Here is a 17,811-nt window from a genome sequence, read left to right on the forward strand (position 1 = left end):
ATAAGTAGCCTCACGTACGGCCTCACGTACGGCCTCACGTACGGCCTCACGTACGGCCTCACGTGAGGCCTTACGTGTAGCTGGCCTATATATATAGCCTCACGGAAACGGTAAGAATGCACAATGAAATAGTGAGGCTGTACAGCCTTCCCATTTCATATAGATGCGCGTGAGAATTAAGCGCCGGAGCTTCCTCCGAGCCCTCCGGACCAATCAGAAGATCAGACGTAAGAAGGGTGTATACGGAGTAGAAAAGGGGTGTACACCGAGTAAATATAGGGTGTACATTTAGCAGCGCCCTTAAGAGGGCGTTGAAAATGGGTAGATATCTAGGTGTGATCCCACGCGCGCGCATACAACTTTAGGTGGTGTGGTGCAGGGAAAAACGCCAAGCTTTCTACGCACTTTTGAATACGACAAATGTTTCACATGCAAACGGCTGATCATCTTGCCCCACACTATCAGGACTATGTTCTTCTCTCCGCATTTCATCCTCATCCTCGAGGATGACGGTCAATTTATCCCGCTTCTCTCTTTTACGAGCTGAAGTCATATTCAATCCGCTCTATCTGCTCGGTCCGTCCCTCCTGCTCCTAGTATCGATACCTCTCGCCACCTTCGCCGTTTTCACCACCTCCATCGCCTTCAGTGCACTGCTTATTCGAGCGTCTGTTGTGTATTTGGAGCTCGGCGTTGCACTGATCCAGAGCTGGGTGTTTGTGCAGACATCCTCCACGATATACAAGCCACCCAGGCGCGAATCGTCCGGCCAAACGAGCCCAAGACGTCAACGCACTCGACGAAGTACCGGACAAAGCTCCACGTCCTCACAAGACCCCACGAACCCCCGAAAGCTCCCTATAAAAAGCGACAGTTTTGCGTCTCTGATTGGAAACGGTGGTTCAACGAGAGACTTCGAAGGAGTTGGTGGATGGAGAGTCTCGGGAGAAGACGAGGACGAGGCGCTGTGGATAGGCATGAACTCTAGGCTAGAGCTCCCTGCCGTGCTACCCGCACATCAGAAAAAGCACCAACGGTCATTGACTGGAGATGGTCAACGGCGGTCCTGGAGCCCAGAAGCCATCAGGTTGAGCCCAGTCCAGAGTCGGGCGCGAACACCAGTACCCATTGGAGATGCCTCTAGCCCCGAAGAATACTTCAGCCTTCAACCCCACAAAAGATTCAGCACTTCTTCAGATCCAGTTATCAGAACTACATACGACCCGAGGCGAAAGAGCGTTGGAGGTTCGAGTACATCGTCAGCAAGCTCAAGGCGAACCTCGATCAAGGGAATAGGCGTATAACGGCCCTGATGCTATACACCATATGCAGTCACATGCTATCCAGTATATCTTGAGAAACCGTAATGTTGCATCAAATAGTTCCGTTACTCTGCACTAGCCACTATTGTTTGGCGTTGCAAGCTGAAGCACTAACAATACAAGGTTCGTAATCTTCATCGGGATGTTCAGCTCACCTACTAACGAATGACAGACTTATTGTACCAGGACACAATTTTGGGCACGTCAGCTTTCAATCTCTTCCAGATATGATGTGTTGAAGCATTACAAATAGTAGCCAACTAGACCGATTATAAGCGCATGAAAACTCTCAGATTCAAGCTCTGACGGCCTTTATATCTTATCGGGCTTTTTAAGATGTGTCGAAGCACCTCAAATGGTGGTGAGCGAGTGTGCCCAGATGAACGTCCGGCAAGCCACTGTAATCCCGATTTTGCAAATTGGAGAGGTATCTCGAGATTGGATGCTACAATCACCTATGAGCGATCATCTAGCTTGCTCGACCGACCCCATAGCCCAAGGGAGCGGGGAACTAGTATATGCCAGATAGAAGGAGAGGCGTTCCTGAAATATGAGAAGTCATGAGTGATCACACGATTGATAGTGGTTTCTAGCGTATTAGTATAATGGAGAAGTAGATAAGGATCTCGTCACGGATGCAGCTTTACCCCTAGTGTTCATACACTTCGCATTTTACTATGAGAGGTCTGGGAGTTTAGATAGTCCATTAAGAAAGGAAGTATACGGCGTGCGAGTTCACTGGAAGACGGACACGTGACATTTAATCGTAATCTAGACCCTGGCAGTACCCCCGCGGGTCATCCGGAACTCTGGCCTCTTTCCTTTTTCCCTCAATATTTGACGGAACCAATTAGTCCTACAATGGACTGTCGAGCCGACATGTCAGCGGCCAGCGTGGTATGACCGGTCTCCTGTTGCGGGGAAGCTACCTGCATGGACCTAGAAGAAAGCGTCTGCCTGCATCCGCTGGCGTCGTAATCGGCGTAAAGCTTGTACAAAGCTTAGCTTGTTCCCGGATACCCGGCGAAGCTTACCCATGATGCAATTGACAGGGAAGGGGAACGAAGCTGCAGCAATATAGTACCTTGCCCTTACAGGAAGGTCCTAAACATTTCTGAGCAGCATCTCTATCAATAAGTAAGCCCACTGCCCGCCACCATTGGAGCACCTTCTCTGAACTTTCACTGTCTCAATTTGTTTCAATTGGCAGCATGCGATTCTTCTTGTCTATCCCAGGTCTTGTGGCCTTTGCTGGGCTCGCAAGTAGCCTTCCACCGCGCAAAGATGCCGAGATGTCAATTGTTCGACGACAAGAAGCGGCGGCATACGAGTATCATACGATAGATCAGCCCGTTTGTCTCATCTTGAACCTCTCTCGATGTTTAGTCCTAATTGGCGTAGATTGACCATTTCCCGCACAGCCCCCGCTATGAGCCTCACACCAAAGACACGTTCAAGCAGCGCTATGTGTTCGATTCGACTTACTATAAACCCGGAGGCCCCGTGTATTTGTACATTGGCGGAGAAACAGACCTCGCAAGCCGTTTTTCGAACCTCCAGACAGGAAGTACGGTGATTCATTCATTGGATCAAAGGACCCTGCTGATCACGGAACCGCTAGTCATACAAATCCTGATGGAGGCAACAAATGGCCTAGGTGTGATTCTAGAAAACCGATATTACGGTGAAAGCTATCCATTCAACACCAGCACGACCGACGAGCTCGCATACCTCACTACCGAGCAGAGTGAGAAGCCAATCTTGTCTAAAAACCGTTCTATTGCTAATGAAAGTAGCGATCGCTGACAACGCTTACTTTGCTCAACATGTCGTATTTCCAGGAATTAACGGCAATCTCTCTGCACCAGAGACCCCATGGATCCTGTACGGGGGGAGTCTAGCTGGTGCACAGACTGCTTTCTCTGTCAAAACTTATGGAGATATTCTATTCGGAGGCATTGCAAGCTCCGGCGTAATCCACGCTGTACTTGCCTATCCGCAATGGTAAGTCGGAATATCACCTTCCTAGTCGGGACTACGTCGCGAATAAGCATCTTGTCTAGGTACGACCCGATTCAGAAGTTCGGGCCATCCGATTGTATTGCAAGCATCAACAAGATTGTCGACAAGATCGACCAGCTGATCCAAGCCAAAAACACCAAAGCAATCCAAGAACTGAAAGAAATCTTTGGCCTAGGGCCTCTATCAGATCTCCGAGATTTCGCGATGACCATCGCGTTCCCTCGTATGTATTCCGGATTGCATCTCGGATATTCAGGTTCTAACGATTGCAATGCTAGTTGGTGGCCCAATGAACTACCCAACTGGAACTTGGCAAGAGCTTAACTGGTGGCCGGCGTATACCTCCAACGATTTCTGGAATTTCTGCTCGAATGTCACCAACATAGACGCACCGGAGAGCATTACATCCGTTGATTACAAATTGGCGCCCTACACTGGCGGAGAGCCATGGACTGATCTCGGAAAATATGCTGATTACGTCAAAAAGGTTATCGTTCCTCTATGCCTGAGCGGTAGGATTGATAGCACAGATCCAGGCTGCTTTAGCACTCAAAATGGTAACTAGAACTGCATGCAAATTTTTGGCCTGACTAACCTGTCCATCAGAGACTTTCTATGCAGATGTCACAAATTCAGCCGCTCGCTCGTACCTCTACTCTAGTAAGCTGACGAGCCGCTATTTTGTCACAGTTGACTGACTCTCAACTAGCATGCACCGAGCAAGGAGCTTACCAAGTCGCCCCAGCATATGGCCCATCTTTGATCTTGAGGGTGCTTCAAGTGGATTATACGTGAGTATAGAAATACCAAAGAGCTGCGATTTTAAAGGTCTGACAAAAGCATAGTCAGCAATGGTGCACCTGGGCATTCCCTCACGGGAAGTTCAACTCGATCACGCCAACACCGAATCTGACCTGGTACAACCACTATGGTGATTTAAACTTCAAAGCTGATCGCCTCGCTTTCATTGATGGCAGTAAGTCATGTGGCCCACGTGCGAATGGTACAGAGCTAACCTGAACACTAGACCAGGATGTGTGGCTAGACGTGTGTTATCACTCAAACGATGCGCCTCCTCGCTTTACATCGGATCTTCACCCAGAGTATCTCATTGAGAGTGGAGGCCATCACTGGGATTCCTATGGAATTAAGAATATTACGGGAGAGCCGCAATTCATTCGAGAAGCGCATCTGTGGGAGATCCGCACAGTGAAGAAGTGGTTGGCGACCAGTAAGTACCACCTGGATTGGGACATGCTGATACGCTGGGAATGAGTCACTAACCACATGCCTTAGGGAAGTAATGTACTGGAGAGCGTATCGGGAAATGTAACCCATGATATATGGTACGCTGTCGACCGCACGATTGATGTTGTAACGTCGATCCGGCGTTGAATACAGAAGCAAAAATTCTTAGAATAATTCAAAAGCCCATCTCTGGACTATCCATTCATTGAATAACTGTTTCGTGAAGTGCAACAATCTTCGATCGGATCCATTGCTGGGCGAAACGACGACCAATGTCGTAGATGAATAGACTTCAGAACAGGCTTGGGTCTCTAGGCTATTGCGGAATGAGAGGACTGAAGACACGTAGTCGTCTCTTCGATGCTATAAATATAAAATTTGAGGCGATTGCAGAAGAAACCAGATTTGCAAAGTGAATATCTATGCAGAGGCAGATGTTCCAGCCTCAGGCAAAAATAAGTCGCGTCCCGAGGTCGTTAAATTGGCCGGGCCTAATTAGAAATCACGGACTAAACTCGCCGGCCATCTTTCGACAACGACATCAACGGCCACTCTACATTCTTTTCCATCTCCTTCTTGTTATTCCAATTGCCCATAATGTTCCGTCCTGCCTCGCGACTAATTGCGCGCCCATCCGCGCTCCGCTCCCTCTCTCGCGCCACCCCTACCCGACGATTCATCAGCACCGCCCCCCCGAGCCGGAGGTCCAGGAGCTGGAAGAGCGCAGCGGCGCGATGGGGTCTTGCGGCGGGAGCTGTGTACTATTATAATACAAGCAGTGTGTTTGCGGAGGAGCCGCCCTGTAAGATGAAGGAGATGCGCCCGGTGGCAAGAATGGTTGCTGACCACCATCGCTAGACACTGTTGTAGAACCCATACCCGGGGAAAAGGAGGGGGAGCAAGAACTAGAGGAGCTTGAAGAGGAGGCGGATCAACAAGGCGCTTTCAATCCGGAGACTGGCGAGATCAATTGGGATTGCCCGTGTCTGGGAGGCATGGCACATGGGCCCTGTGGAGAGGAGTTCAGGGCGGCATTCAGCTGCTTTGTGTACTCGACAGAGGAGCCAAAGGGCATGGATTGCATCGATAAGTTCAAGTACGCGGGCACTTCCGCTAGAGCTTGCGTGGTATGATACTGACTATATTATCTAGGGGCATGCAAGATTGCTTCCGAGCGCATCCCGATATCTACGGCGCCGAACTAGAAGAGGAGGAGTCTGAGGCTGGCCTAGACGTTGCCTCGCCAGACGATGCGACACCTCCAAGCTCAGAAGACCCCGAAAGCGCCACCGAGGCAGTCCCCCAATCCCGCAGCGATTCGAGTTTGACCGACGAAGTACGAGCAAAGCGGGACGAAATCAAAGTTGCGGCGGAGAAAATCAAGAAAGAGGAGCCTGTGAGCGAGGCCGATGAACTGGTCCCTAGAGCGTGGCACGATACGGAGTCAGATAATGAAGCAAAGAAGTCGTGATTCGGCGGAAAGCAGTGGCCTTGTATTATATCAACAACCGGCATAGGATGGCATAGGAAGCTTTCCTTCAAAAGCGAAACTCAACTATGAGAGGGATCAGATGCCTTTGAAATGTACAATAGAAATGGATTTTTTGCACATGTCCCTGGTTTTAGCAGCGTTTGGGTGATGTAGAAAACGCAACTTTTCTGTTCCTATGATAAAGATAAAGTACATGCTTCAACTGAAGTAATCCACGAGATGGCCTCCTTGTATCACACCATCACTATCAGGCTTCCTTCGACAGAAAGGCAGTCCACGAATTGTGATGCTTTTCAGATTATATCTTCGAGATGCCCTCACTCTAGGCTTGCGTACATTTGTCTAACACCGCTTGAGGTCTTCTGGTACATTGTAAAAAGCTGTAAAGCTATAATTTGGACAAAGCCGATAGCCCTCCGGGCCACATCAGACGGTGCTGGACTGCCACTCTTCGTTGAACGAAGCCTGGCTGCACTCTGAATTTGGAGCATCTCCACCACGAAGCTCGGGCTTTGATGACATCACGGCCAGATTTAGGCTTTTTCACGTGGCCAGGAACATCTGAGCCTGTTTCACCCGGCACCAACCACGTCCACACCATCACACGACTGCGCTACTCTTCTTTCTTCCTCTGTTCCCCAGCTCCATTTAATCCCTCGTCCCCTGCAGTGCTCAGCTCGTCACCCTCCGCTACTCGCTTTCTGCACACTGCCCGCCCTTCCTCGAAGCTCCCTCTCCACCGCTATCATGTCCTACGCAGATGCAGCCGCCAGCGGCCCGAAGCAGTCTGCTGAAGAAGTTTGTTCCGCACCTATATGTGCCTCGTGAAGCTATACTGACTTGTTGTAGGCGTGAGTTGATTCCTATTGCCGTATCACGACATCCTTTGTTGCATCACGACATTCCTAGGACAAGTCGCGAGCCCTGATAGCACCATACATATTTACAAAATTGTCGAGATACCGCACATGTTGTAGAACAGAAGGTGGAAACGAGGATGGGAGAGAAGGTGTAGTTTTTCTCACCATCCTCGCATCAGGGCCGCGATTTGTGAACCGTGGGAGACATGCGACATGAAACCGTCGAACGCCAGCCCTCTCTGGCGAATCAGATCGTTGCTATATACTTCCAAAACTAGTCCTGACACTCAATAGTCGCGCCCCGGCCGTCCCTGAAGTCGTCCACACCGACGACAGCGTGACATCGCTTATCGACGTGGACAGCCCACACATCTCGTCCGTCCCATCCGACTTCGAATCGCAAGAGATCAAGACAGACACACAGAAAGAGCGAATCGAGCACGAAGCGGAAGCACTTGAGCGGAAGACGAAGGAGGAAGCTGCAAAAGCGGCCCAGAAGGCGAAGGATGCAAAGGCTGCTGCAAAGGCCAAGGGAGGCCGCGCCGCGCATAAGTTCCGCCAGAACTCAGACAACCCCGTCGTGATTGGCAACCTGGTCGTTGGCGCTGCGGTAGCGACGGCGCTGGGCGTGGGTATCTACAAGAAGTACACCGCCGGCGAGTTTTCATGGAAAGTGGGCGGTATCTTTGCGGGTGCGATCGGACTGTTTGGTGTCGCGGATTACTACGTCAGCCAGTAAGTTTGCAATTGCTATTGATTGTGAAATAGCAAATTGTTCTTCTACGAGGGTTGAGCCTAATTTGTGTTCTAGATTCCTCTTCCAGAAATACCCCCCGAAGAAATAGGCGCACACGGCAGAAGTAGTGGGACCAAGACAGCGGTAATAGAGGGTCATCACAATCAGTTCAACTAGTCAATTTCACTCTCCTACGTTCATCCCATTGACGTCGTTTCTACATCTCAGCTTTTGGGTGGATATGGTCAATCTGAAATTTCCTGCGTTTGCGAACAACTCCCCAATCTCAATCAACTGTGCGAATTGGAGTTCGGGTTTGCTTAGCCTGAATAAATCACATTAACTCCTACAACTTGTCTTTTCTCATCGAACGCCGCAAACAATCCTGCCCTGGTGTTCCCTCACTTCATGATCCGAAACTACTTGCGCCAAGGGTGTCCCAGGTTTCTCTGTCTAACTGCAAGCCCCACTGCTTCATGCAATTGATGCAGCGGGGCGGTTCGATGGTTTTCTCCCACCGCTGCGGACACTGGTCTGAATCAACGTAGGTTTGGCGACAGACGCGCTTGACGTGTTCATGATGGCCGCACTGGTAGCGGTAATAGATGACGAGACACATCTGGTTGGATGGTTGTACTTTCACCGGATGTCAAGATGAATGTCTTGGTTTGGGGATGTATGGCGCTGGGACGCGAAGACTTTCTGGACAGCTGGAGAGGGAGGGACAAAAAGTGTGGATTTGGGCATCATATAAAGGTCACAGAGCAGCTTGCGAAGAAGAGTCATGCATCGAAGTGAATCTGAGATATGATTGCGCAAACTGAATTCTAGATGAAGAAATGCGGTTGGTCATTTGCCTCTCATCGTACCTAGAAGATATCCATGAAGCGACAAACAAGGCAAGTTCGATGAGATGTGATCAGTTGGGAAAACGAAAGGTTGAACGGCGTCAAAAGGGATGACTGTCGTTTGAGGCTGTGAAGGAGAGAACATCCATAGGAGACCTAACAGCAGAGACAACATCAAGAATCAAGACAAGGTATTTCCGTTCCTCCGAAAGTCAGATAGGGCTGAATGAAAAAGAATAGAGCCAAGGGAAAAAGGCAAAACATTAAACGAAAACACGGAGGTCGCCAGCAGACGCGCACATTGTAGCGACCGTGTTTAGGGAATCTAGTATTAACAGGGAAGAAATATAGTTGAAATAAACCTCTCAATCCTCAACCGTGGCTTCGGACACCAGGGAAACAGGTAATGAAAGCAGCAAAGCTACGAAATCGCTCGGAAGTCACAAGAAAGAAAGAAGAAAGAGGAAGTAGGTTCATTGAAAGGCGTGACCGAAGCCACCACCGAAGCGGTTACGGCGACCACCAAAAGATGATCCAGATTCGTCAAGATAGTCATCGTTCTCGTCGTCGGAATACTCGTCGTCGTAGTCGTAGTCTGATGTATCTCCTCCGTAAAGAGAGGTGGGGTGACTGGACCCATAGCGATCGTAACTACTGAAAGTATTCAGGTGGCTGCTATCGTCGCCAAGGTCGTCCCAGTCGTCATCATCGTCTAGGAGGCTTCGAGTTCTCCGCATGTATGTAGGCCGTCGTCTGGGCATTGTAGGAAAACCACCCATGCCTCCACCCATGCCTCCATAACCACCCAGCCGGAAGCCACCGCCCATGCCGCGCCCGATGGGTTGTTGGCTGAAGGGAGTGCGTACAGCGTGGTGACCATAGTGACGGTTGAATATGCCAGGACGAGGACCCCAGGCCGCAGCTTGAGGTCGCATCGCGAATTGGTTTCTTAGAAATGGGGCGTAGAAGGGCCTCTGACCTCCGTAAGGGGCGTCGCGGGAGGGCGCTCCTAATCCTCCTCGTCCCCAACTGCTATAAGGGGTTTGGTATCCCTTGTACATCGGATAAGCTCCAGGACGTCGATGGCCACGCATCCCGTTGAACAAATGTCTTTGCCGAATGTTTCGAGCGTTGTCTCCACCGCTTTCGTAGCCCTCGTAGCTATGCCTGTGCCCGCGGCCTGTCCTGTGCATTCCAGAGCGACGTCCTCCCAAGAAGGAAGGAAACATGGAACGGGGTGCGTAGTGTTCCGGAGCGGGGTGGTCTCTGCCGGGAACAAGTTTACGGTGATGTGGCATTCAAAAGTGCCACTTGAGCTGAATATGAATTCAACTCTGGAAAACTTTAGGTAGGGTTAGATTGGCCGGTTTCAGGTACGGCAGAGACGAAGAGTTCTTTTGCGGATCTCGTTATTGAGTCAAAATTGCCCAGGTGAGGAGTTTTTTTGCTTTCTGAACCTGGTTATGAAGTGGGATCTCGAGAAAACTGGTTTCGCGAAGTTTGGAGGTGGGTGATTGTTAGAGAAGAATTCGCCTGGTGAAAGGCAGCTTGCACGTGGACGACTCGAGCAGCAAACACGCAAGTTTGATGAGGAGACAGTTGCAGGCGCCTGTGGGAATCGCTGTTACATTCAAAGGAAGTTACGTGAGCGCGAGCGTAGGATATTGCTGTCTTTATAGTAAGTGCTAAATTCCTCGCGGACTTCTCAGGTGCTTGCAGCCTTTCGGGCTCTAATAAGATCTGCAGACTCAGAAGATCATTTCCCCGCTGAACAGAATGTCACAAGGAGAGATAGGCTGAGAAGAAAAGTTTTGTTGAAGGCAGACAGTAGAGGCGGACGGTAAAGCGCATGGTCTAGCCAATTGTTCTAAGCCTTCGGCAAGTGATGCATCGATCAATCAACATGTGAGAAGATAATAGGTACCAAGTTTGCCGCAAACTTGACACGTCGAGCTGCAAGGCTTTGCAGGAGGGCAGCAAACACGGTAAAGGCAAGTATGCGGAAGGGAAGCTCCGAGAGGATTCTGTGAAACTGGACGTTGAGCGCTCTGCAAAACTTACGAGTAAAGAGGGACGACTGCAACCGTGGACTGCTTACGTCTAGAAGATATTTGGGAAGTCAGGATACTAAAAGGATGCCAAGCCTCATTGAAGTCTAAAAAGAGAAACAACGGGGCGAAGTGTTGAGTACCTCTATCCAGATATACGCTATGCAAACTGATAAACAGGGCCAGGTTGATCTGCATTGGCGTCGGCAGAGCACAAGTTTGCTTGACTGCAGCTACTTTTGAAGGATGCGTTGGGCAACGCGCCAGGGGATGTCGAGTATTTCAAGGGCCGGAACCGTGACGCGCTGGACGCAGAACCATGGACAAGCGCGAGGCCAAGTGGAGTTTCTTAGGGCGAGATTGGTGTGGTATCCATTTTGAGCACGAAAGCGATGTTTCGGGCGTTGAGAGTACATAGTGAAGATGAGACGTGGCGCATTGAGCATGTGATAGATCAGGTATCTGACAGAGGAGAGGGAGATGGGTGGCGGCGGACTTGGAGGACGTCGATAGTCACGTGACTCGTCTCCACTGGTCCAAAATGCAGAAGCTTTCAACTCCACACCTTCTTCTCCATCGTGAAATCGATCTTCGTACCCCACCCACTCATTCACCACACGTATATTCGTCCCACGAGTATCATATACTGTCAGCTGTCTTTGAACCACATAATTCTACCACCAGCCTCATCACAACAAGCTGTGCCGCCACCGACCCCCGACTCGGTCACTCGCATCCTTTTCTTCTGGCCAGCACACCCGCCACTCGCCAGCCAACCTCGACCACAGACATGGCCCCCTCTACCTTTGCTTCAGCTGCAGCCGCCAGTAACCCGAACCCTTCGCGCACAGAATCGGGCGGAGAGTGGTAAGATTGGCCTTTGACCCTGAGACATGCATGCATCTCGAAGCACCACTCGATCTTCAAGACGCGTTCTTTGCCCTTAGTTCCCGCTGCCGCTGTTAGAGGGTTGCTAGCATACGAAAGCAACGATGCGTTCGCCTATGCCTAGAGCCAAACATCACACGCGACCGTTCATGGCGGCTAATTTTTTCTTAGGTCCCGACGCGCAAACGGTAATACGCAAACATTTCGTCGCTCATCTCATGCTACCACACTCTCTGGCTCTACACCTGCCCCACCTTCACGGGACGGCAACGGACTGCCGCTGTCGTCAAACTCAGGGGTCTATGTGCCTCCCCACCTGAACTCTAGTCGTAATGGGAGCTCTACAAACAGCCATTTTTCGAAGGATCAATTGATCGACCTTTTCAAACACCAGAAGGACTCCGGAGACCTCAACGATGGCGTGTCGAATTTATACGTGAACAATTGGGCGCCAAATATCTCGAATGGAACATCTAGCGCCACTTGGGGCCGCAGGGACGAACATAATAAAGATGGTCAAGTTGGCGTGGATATTTGTTGGGATCGTGATGGCAGTGTCGTTCCACTGAATTTGAGGGACCTGACTGAAGAAGAGAAGGAGGTTCGTGACCCTTGCAAAACATATGTGCATGCTTTAGCTAACTTCGGAACTTGAATAGCTCTTTTTGGGTTCCGTCAACTCACCCCTCAAGCCGCCTATCCCGGCTACGAATAAGGATGGTACGCCCAAAGAAGCACTGTCGCTGCGAAAAACTTCAATTTCCCAGTCGCAGAATCCGTCAGGACCTTATGGTTTGGCCTCCCCTACGAGTATCCGACCAACCGGTCGCCGTCGCGATACCGGCGACGCGTATCCTTTCCCTTCCAATGCGATGGCTTCTCCCGCCGGGACCTCTCGATACTCTCGCGAAGAGTCCAACGCTGTGACGCCTCCCCCAGCACTGGCCAGGCGGAGGACTGATTTCAAAGAATCGAACGTGGGATCTGGAACTGACGAACGTGATAAAGACAGGACGCGTGAGGCGATGGCCGAGAATCCAAATCCCTTCGGTAGTCTTCGGCGCACAACCACGGCCCCTTTCAGCGTTGGCATCACTGGGCCTTCCTCTCCTTGGTCAGCTACTCCGCAGAGTGCAGGATTCTCCCCAATGGGTGCATTTGGAAGTTTTGCAATTGGTGCAAATTCCACGCAGCCTGCAACGACTGAGAAGAAGCCTGGCTATGGCAGCATGCGAGGAGAGAGCAGATTCAGAGGACTGATGGCAAAAGATAGCTCAGAGGATATCGGAAAAGCAGCAAAAGAAAAGCCGTCCCTCGGCAACCTGGGAAAGCTCAGTGAAGCTGATCCTGCAAGACCAACACCTTCATGGATGGAAACACGCTCCAATCGGCCCACTAGTAACGATACTGATCCCTTTCCCGATGACGATCTGCGCTCTGGTAGCGCTGCTCTAGGCGGAGGCCAGGATTCCAGTCCACCGCGTCAATCAGGTATTCCTGCCTATGGAACTCCTAATCGACGCGACCCGCGCGACGATCCTGGCTTCTCTGCGTTTGGAATGACATCGGATACTACTGGCATTCGCGACATCTTTCATGGCCGAGATAATTATTCGCACCAAACCCCACAGCATCGTGGTCTGGACCAGAGTCATGAGCCGATGAGCCCAACCAATACCAATCCATACCAAAGCCCCGAGCATGAGCGTACCGATACGGAAGACGACACCGATGAATCAGACATCCATAACCCCCAGTTCCCCGGCCTCGGAAGCTTCCAGGTTGATCCATCTGTTGGACCTGGGATGGCCCCGTTCGGTGGTCTCGGAAATCCAGGTCGTGTTCCAGGGGCTTTCGAAGCTGCTGCGAGTGACAGAAGCCAGACCTCAAGTACAGGACCCACGAGGGGTTTCCCGAGCTTAGGTGGTCTTCCTGGTCTTGGTGGCGCAGCCGCGTGGCCTACTGGGCAGCCCTCTATAGGAACGCCAATCAGAGAGCGCGGTGGTTTTGGTGCAGGGTTTGACAGTATGTTTGGATCTGTTGGAGAACTCCAATCTCCCAGTCTCGCTGGTCTCGGAAGCAGTTCGTTGTTTGGCCAAGGCTCTGTGTCCGGATTAGGCGGCTCTGGGACTATCGGACGAGGCAGTAAGCTTGGAGCACTCTTCCCACCCGCTGCTATGCAAGACCAAATGCGCTCTGTAGAGCAGAATCGGTCTTCGAACGACGACGGTTCTTCTGAAGGCCGCTCACTCAATCAACCCTCTACTTACGCCAGGAATGCTTTTAGCGTGCAAGCTCAAGGTAGTGGTATACCAACGAGAGATTCAGAAAGTCCATTCCGAGCCAATCGTATGTTCGACGATTATCCCGGAGCTCGTAATCCGAGTATTGGTTTCTCTGAACCTGTTGGTACACCATTCGGTCAGATGCAGTCCTCGGCGTCTGCGCAACCCTCCATATTGTCAACTATTGGCGGACGGTCGCAGCCACCGACTTCTTCTGCACAGTCTCAGAGTGTAACAAGTCCTGCATCCAATCAGCCTCCTGCAGCGCAGCAGCGGACCATGGTCATGCCCGACAGGATGCGATGGATCTATCAAGATCCCCAAGGCACCACCCAAGGCCCTTGGTCGGGACTTGAGATGCACGATTGGTATAAAGCTGGGTTCTTCTCTCCCGAGCTGTTGGTCAAGAAGTATGAAGACCCCGAGTACGAACCCCTGGCCCAACTCATTCGCCGCATTGGCAATTCCCGAGAGCCTTTCCTCGTGCCGCAAATTGGTATACCCCACGGCCCACCTTCAACTCAAGCCGGTAATGCTTGGGCAGGTCAAGGCATATCTGCGGCCCCAACCGTCGGATCTGGGGCTCAGCCGCCATTTGCTAGCAGCTTCCCAAGCTTCGGTACCACTCTCACGGCAGAGCAACAGAACGCGCTAGAGAGGCGCAAGCAAGAAGAACAATATCTCATGGCTCGGCAGAAAGAGCACTTAGCCGTACAGCAACAAGCATTAGCCAAGCAGGCGCAAATGGGAATCGGTGCCCACGGCATTCTTCCTCAACAGCTTCATCATCATTCCAGTGCTCACAGTCTCCACAGCCAACCCAGCTTTGGGAGTATTACATCTCCTGGTGTGTATCAACCATCACCCACGCAAGGCCCGATCCCTGGACCTACCGTACCCGGACTTTTTGACAATTCCTTCCGCCCTGCGCCTTCATCAGGACTCGGGCCTATTGGGATGGACGTGCTAGGAAATATTAGGGAGGAAGATGTTCCTGGTATGATGGAACGTCTCAATATCGGCCGCAGCGGTCAACTCTCCTATGGTGGTGCGCCAGTGCCTTTCGGGCAGCAGCAGCCGGATTCTAACGCTCATGCGCAGCAGGTCGCAGCTATGCTCAATGATCGCGCTCGACTACAACGTGAGCAAGCTGAGCACGACGCCATCCAGAGGATCAGCCAAACCGAGCAGCAGGCAGCCCAGAACTCTGCAGATCGTTTACAGCAGTTTCACGATCTGAGACTGCAGACGGATGTAGACCAGCCCTCTAAAGCGCCAACCGAAGGTATCATTGGTAAGCCATCGAGCTCGTTTGCCGAGCAAGTGCAGCATCAGCAACGGACCGAAGCCCTTCGCTCTGAAGCAGCGAACGCTCAAATGAATGCACCGACCACTGAACCTGCTCCTCTCGCTAAGACCACAGAGGCCCTCTCACTTACGGAACAGGTCCAGAAAGCTGCTTCTTCTAAACAATCTCCTGCTCCTCCACAGTCACCCTGGGCTAAAGTAGAAACCAGCGGCCTTCCACAGCCATTCCCTCCGCCACAATCAAGCTCGCCACTCCCAGCTCCTGCTGCTCAGAGGAAGCACAACGTGGCTGATACCCTTCACGCGGAATCTCGATCTCGCTCTGAAACTCCGTCTGCAGATACGCCTAGTGCCTCAATCGCCCCTTGGGCTAAAGAACCTGCGGAGGCGCCGAGAGGTCCGTCTTTGAAGGAGATTCAAGAGGCAGAAGCCCGAAAAGCCGCTCAGCAAGAGGAAATCGCGGCTGCTGCCCGTCGCGCAGCGCTTGAGAGAGAAATGCATGCGCAAGCTCAGGCGGCTCCTCCTGCACCTGGTCTTCCGTCCAGCTCGACCTGGGCTAGTGGCGCATCGCCTATTACACCCAACGCTTCTACCCCATCGGCATGGGTCAAACCCCTAGCAGGCAAAACTCCTGGACAGCCAAGCACTAGTAAGAAGACCCTTCAGCAGATCCAGAAAGAGGAAGAGGCACGCAAACAGCGTACCGCTGCCACAGTTGCGGCTGCGGTAAACGCGACGGGTTCCCTTGCAGCGAGTGTGCCTCCCCTTTCCTCGGGGAAGCGATACGCCGATCTCGCAAGCAAGCACACGCCTACTCCTCCTCCGGGCAGTGGCGCCTGGACAACTGTCGGAGCGAGTGGAAAGGCCAAAGCACCGCTGGTTGCTATTCCAACCGGACCAGCTGTCATACGCTCGACCAGCAGTGGGGTGATGTCGAGCCCTGTGACAAAGCCCAAGCTCGCAGGCACCAGGAACGCTACGCTGGGCGGCCAACTAGCTGGCCAAGTCAACGCACAGGAGGAGTTCAGGAAATGGGCCGTCGGCGAGCTCAAGGGGGACTTGGAGAAGGGCATCAATGGCAGGTCTCCGCTATCTCTTTATCTTCATCGTTGATAATCAATACTGACATCTCTTTCTCTGTAGCCGACGACTTTGTTGCTCAGCTTGTCTCGTTCCCGCTCGAGCTTGAAATCCTCACCGAAGCCGTCCACTCTGCGTCCAACACCATCGACTCTCGCCACTTCGCCGAAGAGTTCCTGCGCCGACGGAAGCTGGCTGACAAGGGCATTGTCGATACTAGCGCGCAGTCTGCCGCTGCAGAGGCCAAGTCCGCCGCCGGAGGCTGGAGTGAGGTCGCCAAGAAGGGAGGCCAGGCGCAGCAAGTGCAGCAGCAGGGTGTCGATAGTGCGCCCTTCAAGGTTGTGGCCGCGAAGAAGAAGGGCGGGAAGAGATAGGCGACGCCAGTGCTTGATCTGGGCCGAAAAGGGGAGACGAGGAGAGTATTCGTTACGGGGTGTGGTAGATTGATGCTTTTGGCTTGGCTTGGTTCTGTTGTTGGCGACAGGATGTAGTTGGCAATCGCGGGACGAGGTCTGACGAAAGTATGACGGGATGGGTTCGGCGGGGTCTAGGGGGTTGGTTGAATCGAGTGAAGAGAGGAGGGTTTTGTATGCATAGTATACGGTAGCCAGAGCTCTTCAATGGCAGTGCATAATCCTCACTCTTTATTTGCGTTCCCGCTGAGAGTGACTAGGGTGGCCTGTATACGTGTCGCAGCTCAGTAAATGATGGAAATTACTCAATCGCCCACCCCGGAAGAAACTGCATGGGGCTGTCGAGCGAGAGGCTTCAATGAAACAGTCCGCTCGCTTTTGTTACTCACGCATTCCTACCATTGTCACGGGTGGTCCGACACACAACATCAAGAATTAAGCATTATCGAGATCAATCAGCTTTCCAGATTAGACCGAACTCCCATAGCTCTCAACCACTGTTACCCACGCAGGCCACCCCCAGACAAGTCCACATCACAAGCAAAGCAGACAAACACATCATCAGCACGCATCCCGTTCCCAAATTCCCGATCAACAGAATCGATTCAATCTCTACCCCTCTTCGCCACAGCATCGCACAAAATCTATATACACCTCCCCTCCCCTCCCCTCCATATCTCACAGAATCAGAGACCATTTATTACAAAGTTCCCGCCTACAACCACCACCACCAACAGCCACCAACCCCCGCTCCTGCAAAACTAGAAAAAGAAGGCACAGGCAAGAGGGGTATAAAGCCAATCTTCATCTCATTTCCGACGTCACGGCGCTCGGTCATGAAGTCATTCATTCTCGGAAAATAGATGCAAAACAACAACAACAGAGCACAGAGCAGGCAACTTAGAGACCAATTGGAGAGGAAAAAGAAGACTACACAATTTTTGGATCCTAGAGGCTAGGGTACAGGAACAAACGCTAGGGTATTACAGAGGGCTTCGCTTCGCTGATGCTTCGCAGAACGACGGGGTAAAGGGAAAATGTAGGATATGTGAGGCTAGGGCGACATTCGTGTAGGGGGGAAGAGTGCTTAAGCGGCAGCCTCGGGGGCCGCGACCTCAGCGTCGACAGGCTTCTTGTCGGCGACTTCGGGTGCGGGTGCTTCCTCTTTGGCTTCCTCTGTCGCTGGAGCGGGTGTCTCTTCTTTGGCTTCCTCTTTAACGGGCTCGGCTTCCTCTTCAACGGGCTCGGCTTCCTCTTTAAC

At 51.9% G+C, this 17,811-nt stretch overlaps 7 protein-coding genes across 7 annotated transcripts in view; 5 read left to right on the plus strand and 2 right to left on the minus strand.

Moving 5' to 3' along the window:
• Window positions 1-506: 506 nt before the first annotated feature.
• Window positions 507-1,304, plus strand: BDZ99DRAFT_513635 (uncharacterized protein; the record flags this gene model as incomplete). Its single annotated transcript, XM_033724726.1, has 1 exon — window positions 507-1,304. The coding sequence occupies one exon, from the start codon at window positions 507-509 to the stop codon at window positions 1,302-1,304; it is 798 nt and encodes a 265-aa protein (XP_033584354.1).
• A 1,191-nt stretch (window positions 1,305-2,495) lies between these two features.
• On the plus strand, window positions 2,496-4,789 carry BDZ99DRAFT_457128 (uncharacterized protein). Its single transcript, XM_033718619.1, has 11 exons — window positions 2,496-2,674; window positions 2,724-2,889; window positions 2,944-3,069; window positions 3,119-3,326; window positions 3,386-3,567; window positions 3,623-3,901; window positions 3,951-4,004; window positions 4,054-4,135; window positions 4,190-4,320; window positions 4,372-4,575; window positions 4,641-4,789. The coding sequence occupies exons 1-11, from the start codon at window positions 2,534-2,536 to the stop codon at window positions 4,646-4,648; spliced, it is 1,581 nt and encodes a 526-aa protein (XP_033584355.1). The 5' UTR covers window positions 2,496-2,533; the 3' UTR covers window positions 4,649-4,789.
• A 330-nt stretch (window positions 4,790-5,119) lies between these two features.
• BDZ99DRAFT_457129 (uncharacterized protein) lies at window positions 5,120-6,305 on the plus strand. The gene is made up of 3 exons (XM_033718620.1): window positions 5,120-5,394; window positions 5,451-5,688; window positions 5,745-6,305. Exons 1-3 carry the CDS (start codon window positions 5,190-5,192, stop codon window positions 6,061-6,063), a joined length of 762 nt encoding a protein of 253 aa, XP_033584356.1. The 5' UTR covers window positions 5,120-5,189; the 3' UTR covers window positions 6,064-6,305.
• Window positions 6,306-6,831: 526 nt separating this feature from the next.
• Window positions 6,832-7,789, plus strand: BDZ99DRAFT_484280 (uncharacterized protein; the record flags this gene model as incomplete). The annotated part of the gene is made up of 3 exons (XM_033722631.1): window positions 6,832-6,886; window positions 7,223-7,679; window positions 7,756-7,789. 3 exons carry the CDS (start codon window positions 6,832-6,834, stop codon window positions 7,787-7,789), a joined length of 546 nt encoding a protein of 181 aa, XP_033584357.1.
• Window positions 7,790-8,842: 1,053 nt separating this feature from the next.
• BDZ99DRAFT_457132 (uncharacterized protein) lies at window positions 8,843-9,322 on the minus strand. The gene has a single exon (XM_033718621.1). The coding sequence runs from the start codon at window positions 9,287-9,289 to the stop codon at window positions 9,002-9,004; it is 288 nt and encodes a 95-aa protein (XP_033584358.1). The 5' UTR covers window positions 9,290-9,322; the 3' UTR covers window positions 8,843-9,001.
• A 2,044-nt stretch (window positions 9,323-11,366) lies between these two features.
• On the plus strand, window positions 11,367-16,923 carry BDZ99DRAFT_431477 (uncharacterized protein; the record flags this gene model as incomplete). The annotated part of the gene is made up of 5 exons (XM_033717291.1): window positions 11,367-11,443; window positions 11,636-12,065; window positions 12,124-12,549; window positions 12,595-16,165; window positions 16,201-16,923. 5 exons carry the CDS (start codon window positions 11,367-11,369, stop codon window positions 16,509-16,511), a joined length of 4,815 nt encoding a protein of 1,604 aa, XP_033584359.1. The 3' UTR covers window positions 16,512-16,923.
• A 714-nt stretch (window positions 16,924-17,637) lies between these two features.
• Window positions 17,638-17,811, minus strand: part of BDZ99DRAFT_493222 (uncharacterized protein) — a gene marked incomplete at both ends in the record, with an annotated part of 4,367 nt that continues 4,193 nt past the window's right edge. The window contains one exon of the mRNA XM_033723217.1: window positions 17,638-17,802. Within this exon, the coding sequence (XP_033584360.1) occupies window positions 17,638-17,802 (165 nt within the window). The remainder of the gene's footprint in view (window positions 17,803-17,811) is intronic.

Source organism: Mytilinidion resinicola (genome assembly GCF_010093595.1).
Source record: "Mytilinidion resinicola strain CBS 304.34 unplaced genomic scaffold BDZ99scaffold_1, whole genome shotgun sequence".
In the NCBI taxonomy this organism is placed as follows: Eukaryota; Fungi; Ascomycota; class Dothideomycetes; order Mytilinidiales; family Mytilinidiaceae; genus Mytilinidion; species Mytilinidion resinicola.

Excerpts from the sequence above, each read along its gene's own strand:
- BDZ99DRAFT_457128 (XM_033718619.1), top strand. The coding sequence starts at position 2,534 with ATGCGATTCTTCTTGTCTATCCCAGGTCTTGTGGCCTTTGCTGGGCTC. Across the intron at positions 2,675-2,723 it reads ATCATACGATAGATCAGCCC|ATTGACCATTTCCCGCACAG; the intron begins GTTTGTCTCATC and ends TAATTGGCGTAG. Across the intron at positions 4,321-4,371 it reads CCTCGCTTTCATTGATGGCA|ACCAGGATGTGTGGCTAGAC; the intron begins GTAAGTCATGTG and ends CCTGAACACTAG.
- BDZ99DRAFT_457132 (XM_033718621.1), bottom strand. The coding sequence starts at position 9,289 with ATGCCCAGACGACGGCCTACATACATGCGGAGAACTCGAAGCCTCCTA.
- BDZ99DRAFT_457129 (XM_033718620.1), top strand. The coding sequence starts at position 5,190 with ATGTTCCGTCCTGCCTCGCGACTAATTGCGCGCCCATCCGCGCTCCGC. Across the intron at positions 5,395-5,450 it reads GTTTGCGGAGGAGCCGCCCT|ACACTGTTGTAGAACCCATA; the intron begins GTAAGATGAAGG and ends CACCATCGCTAG. Across the intron at positions 5,689-5,744 it reads GATTGCATCGATAAGTTCAA|GGGCATGCAAGATTGCTTCC; the intron begins GTACGCGGGCAC and ends TATATTATCTAG.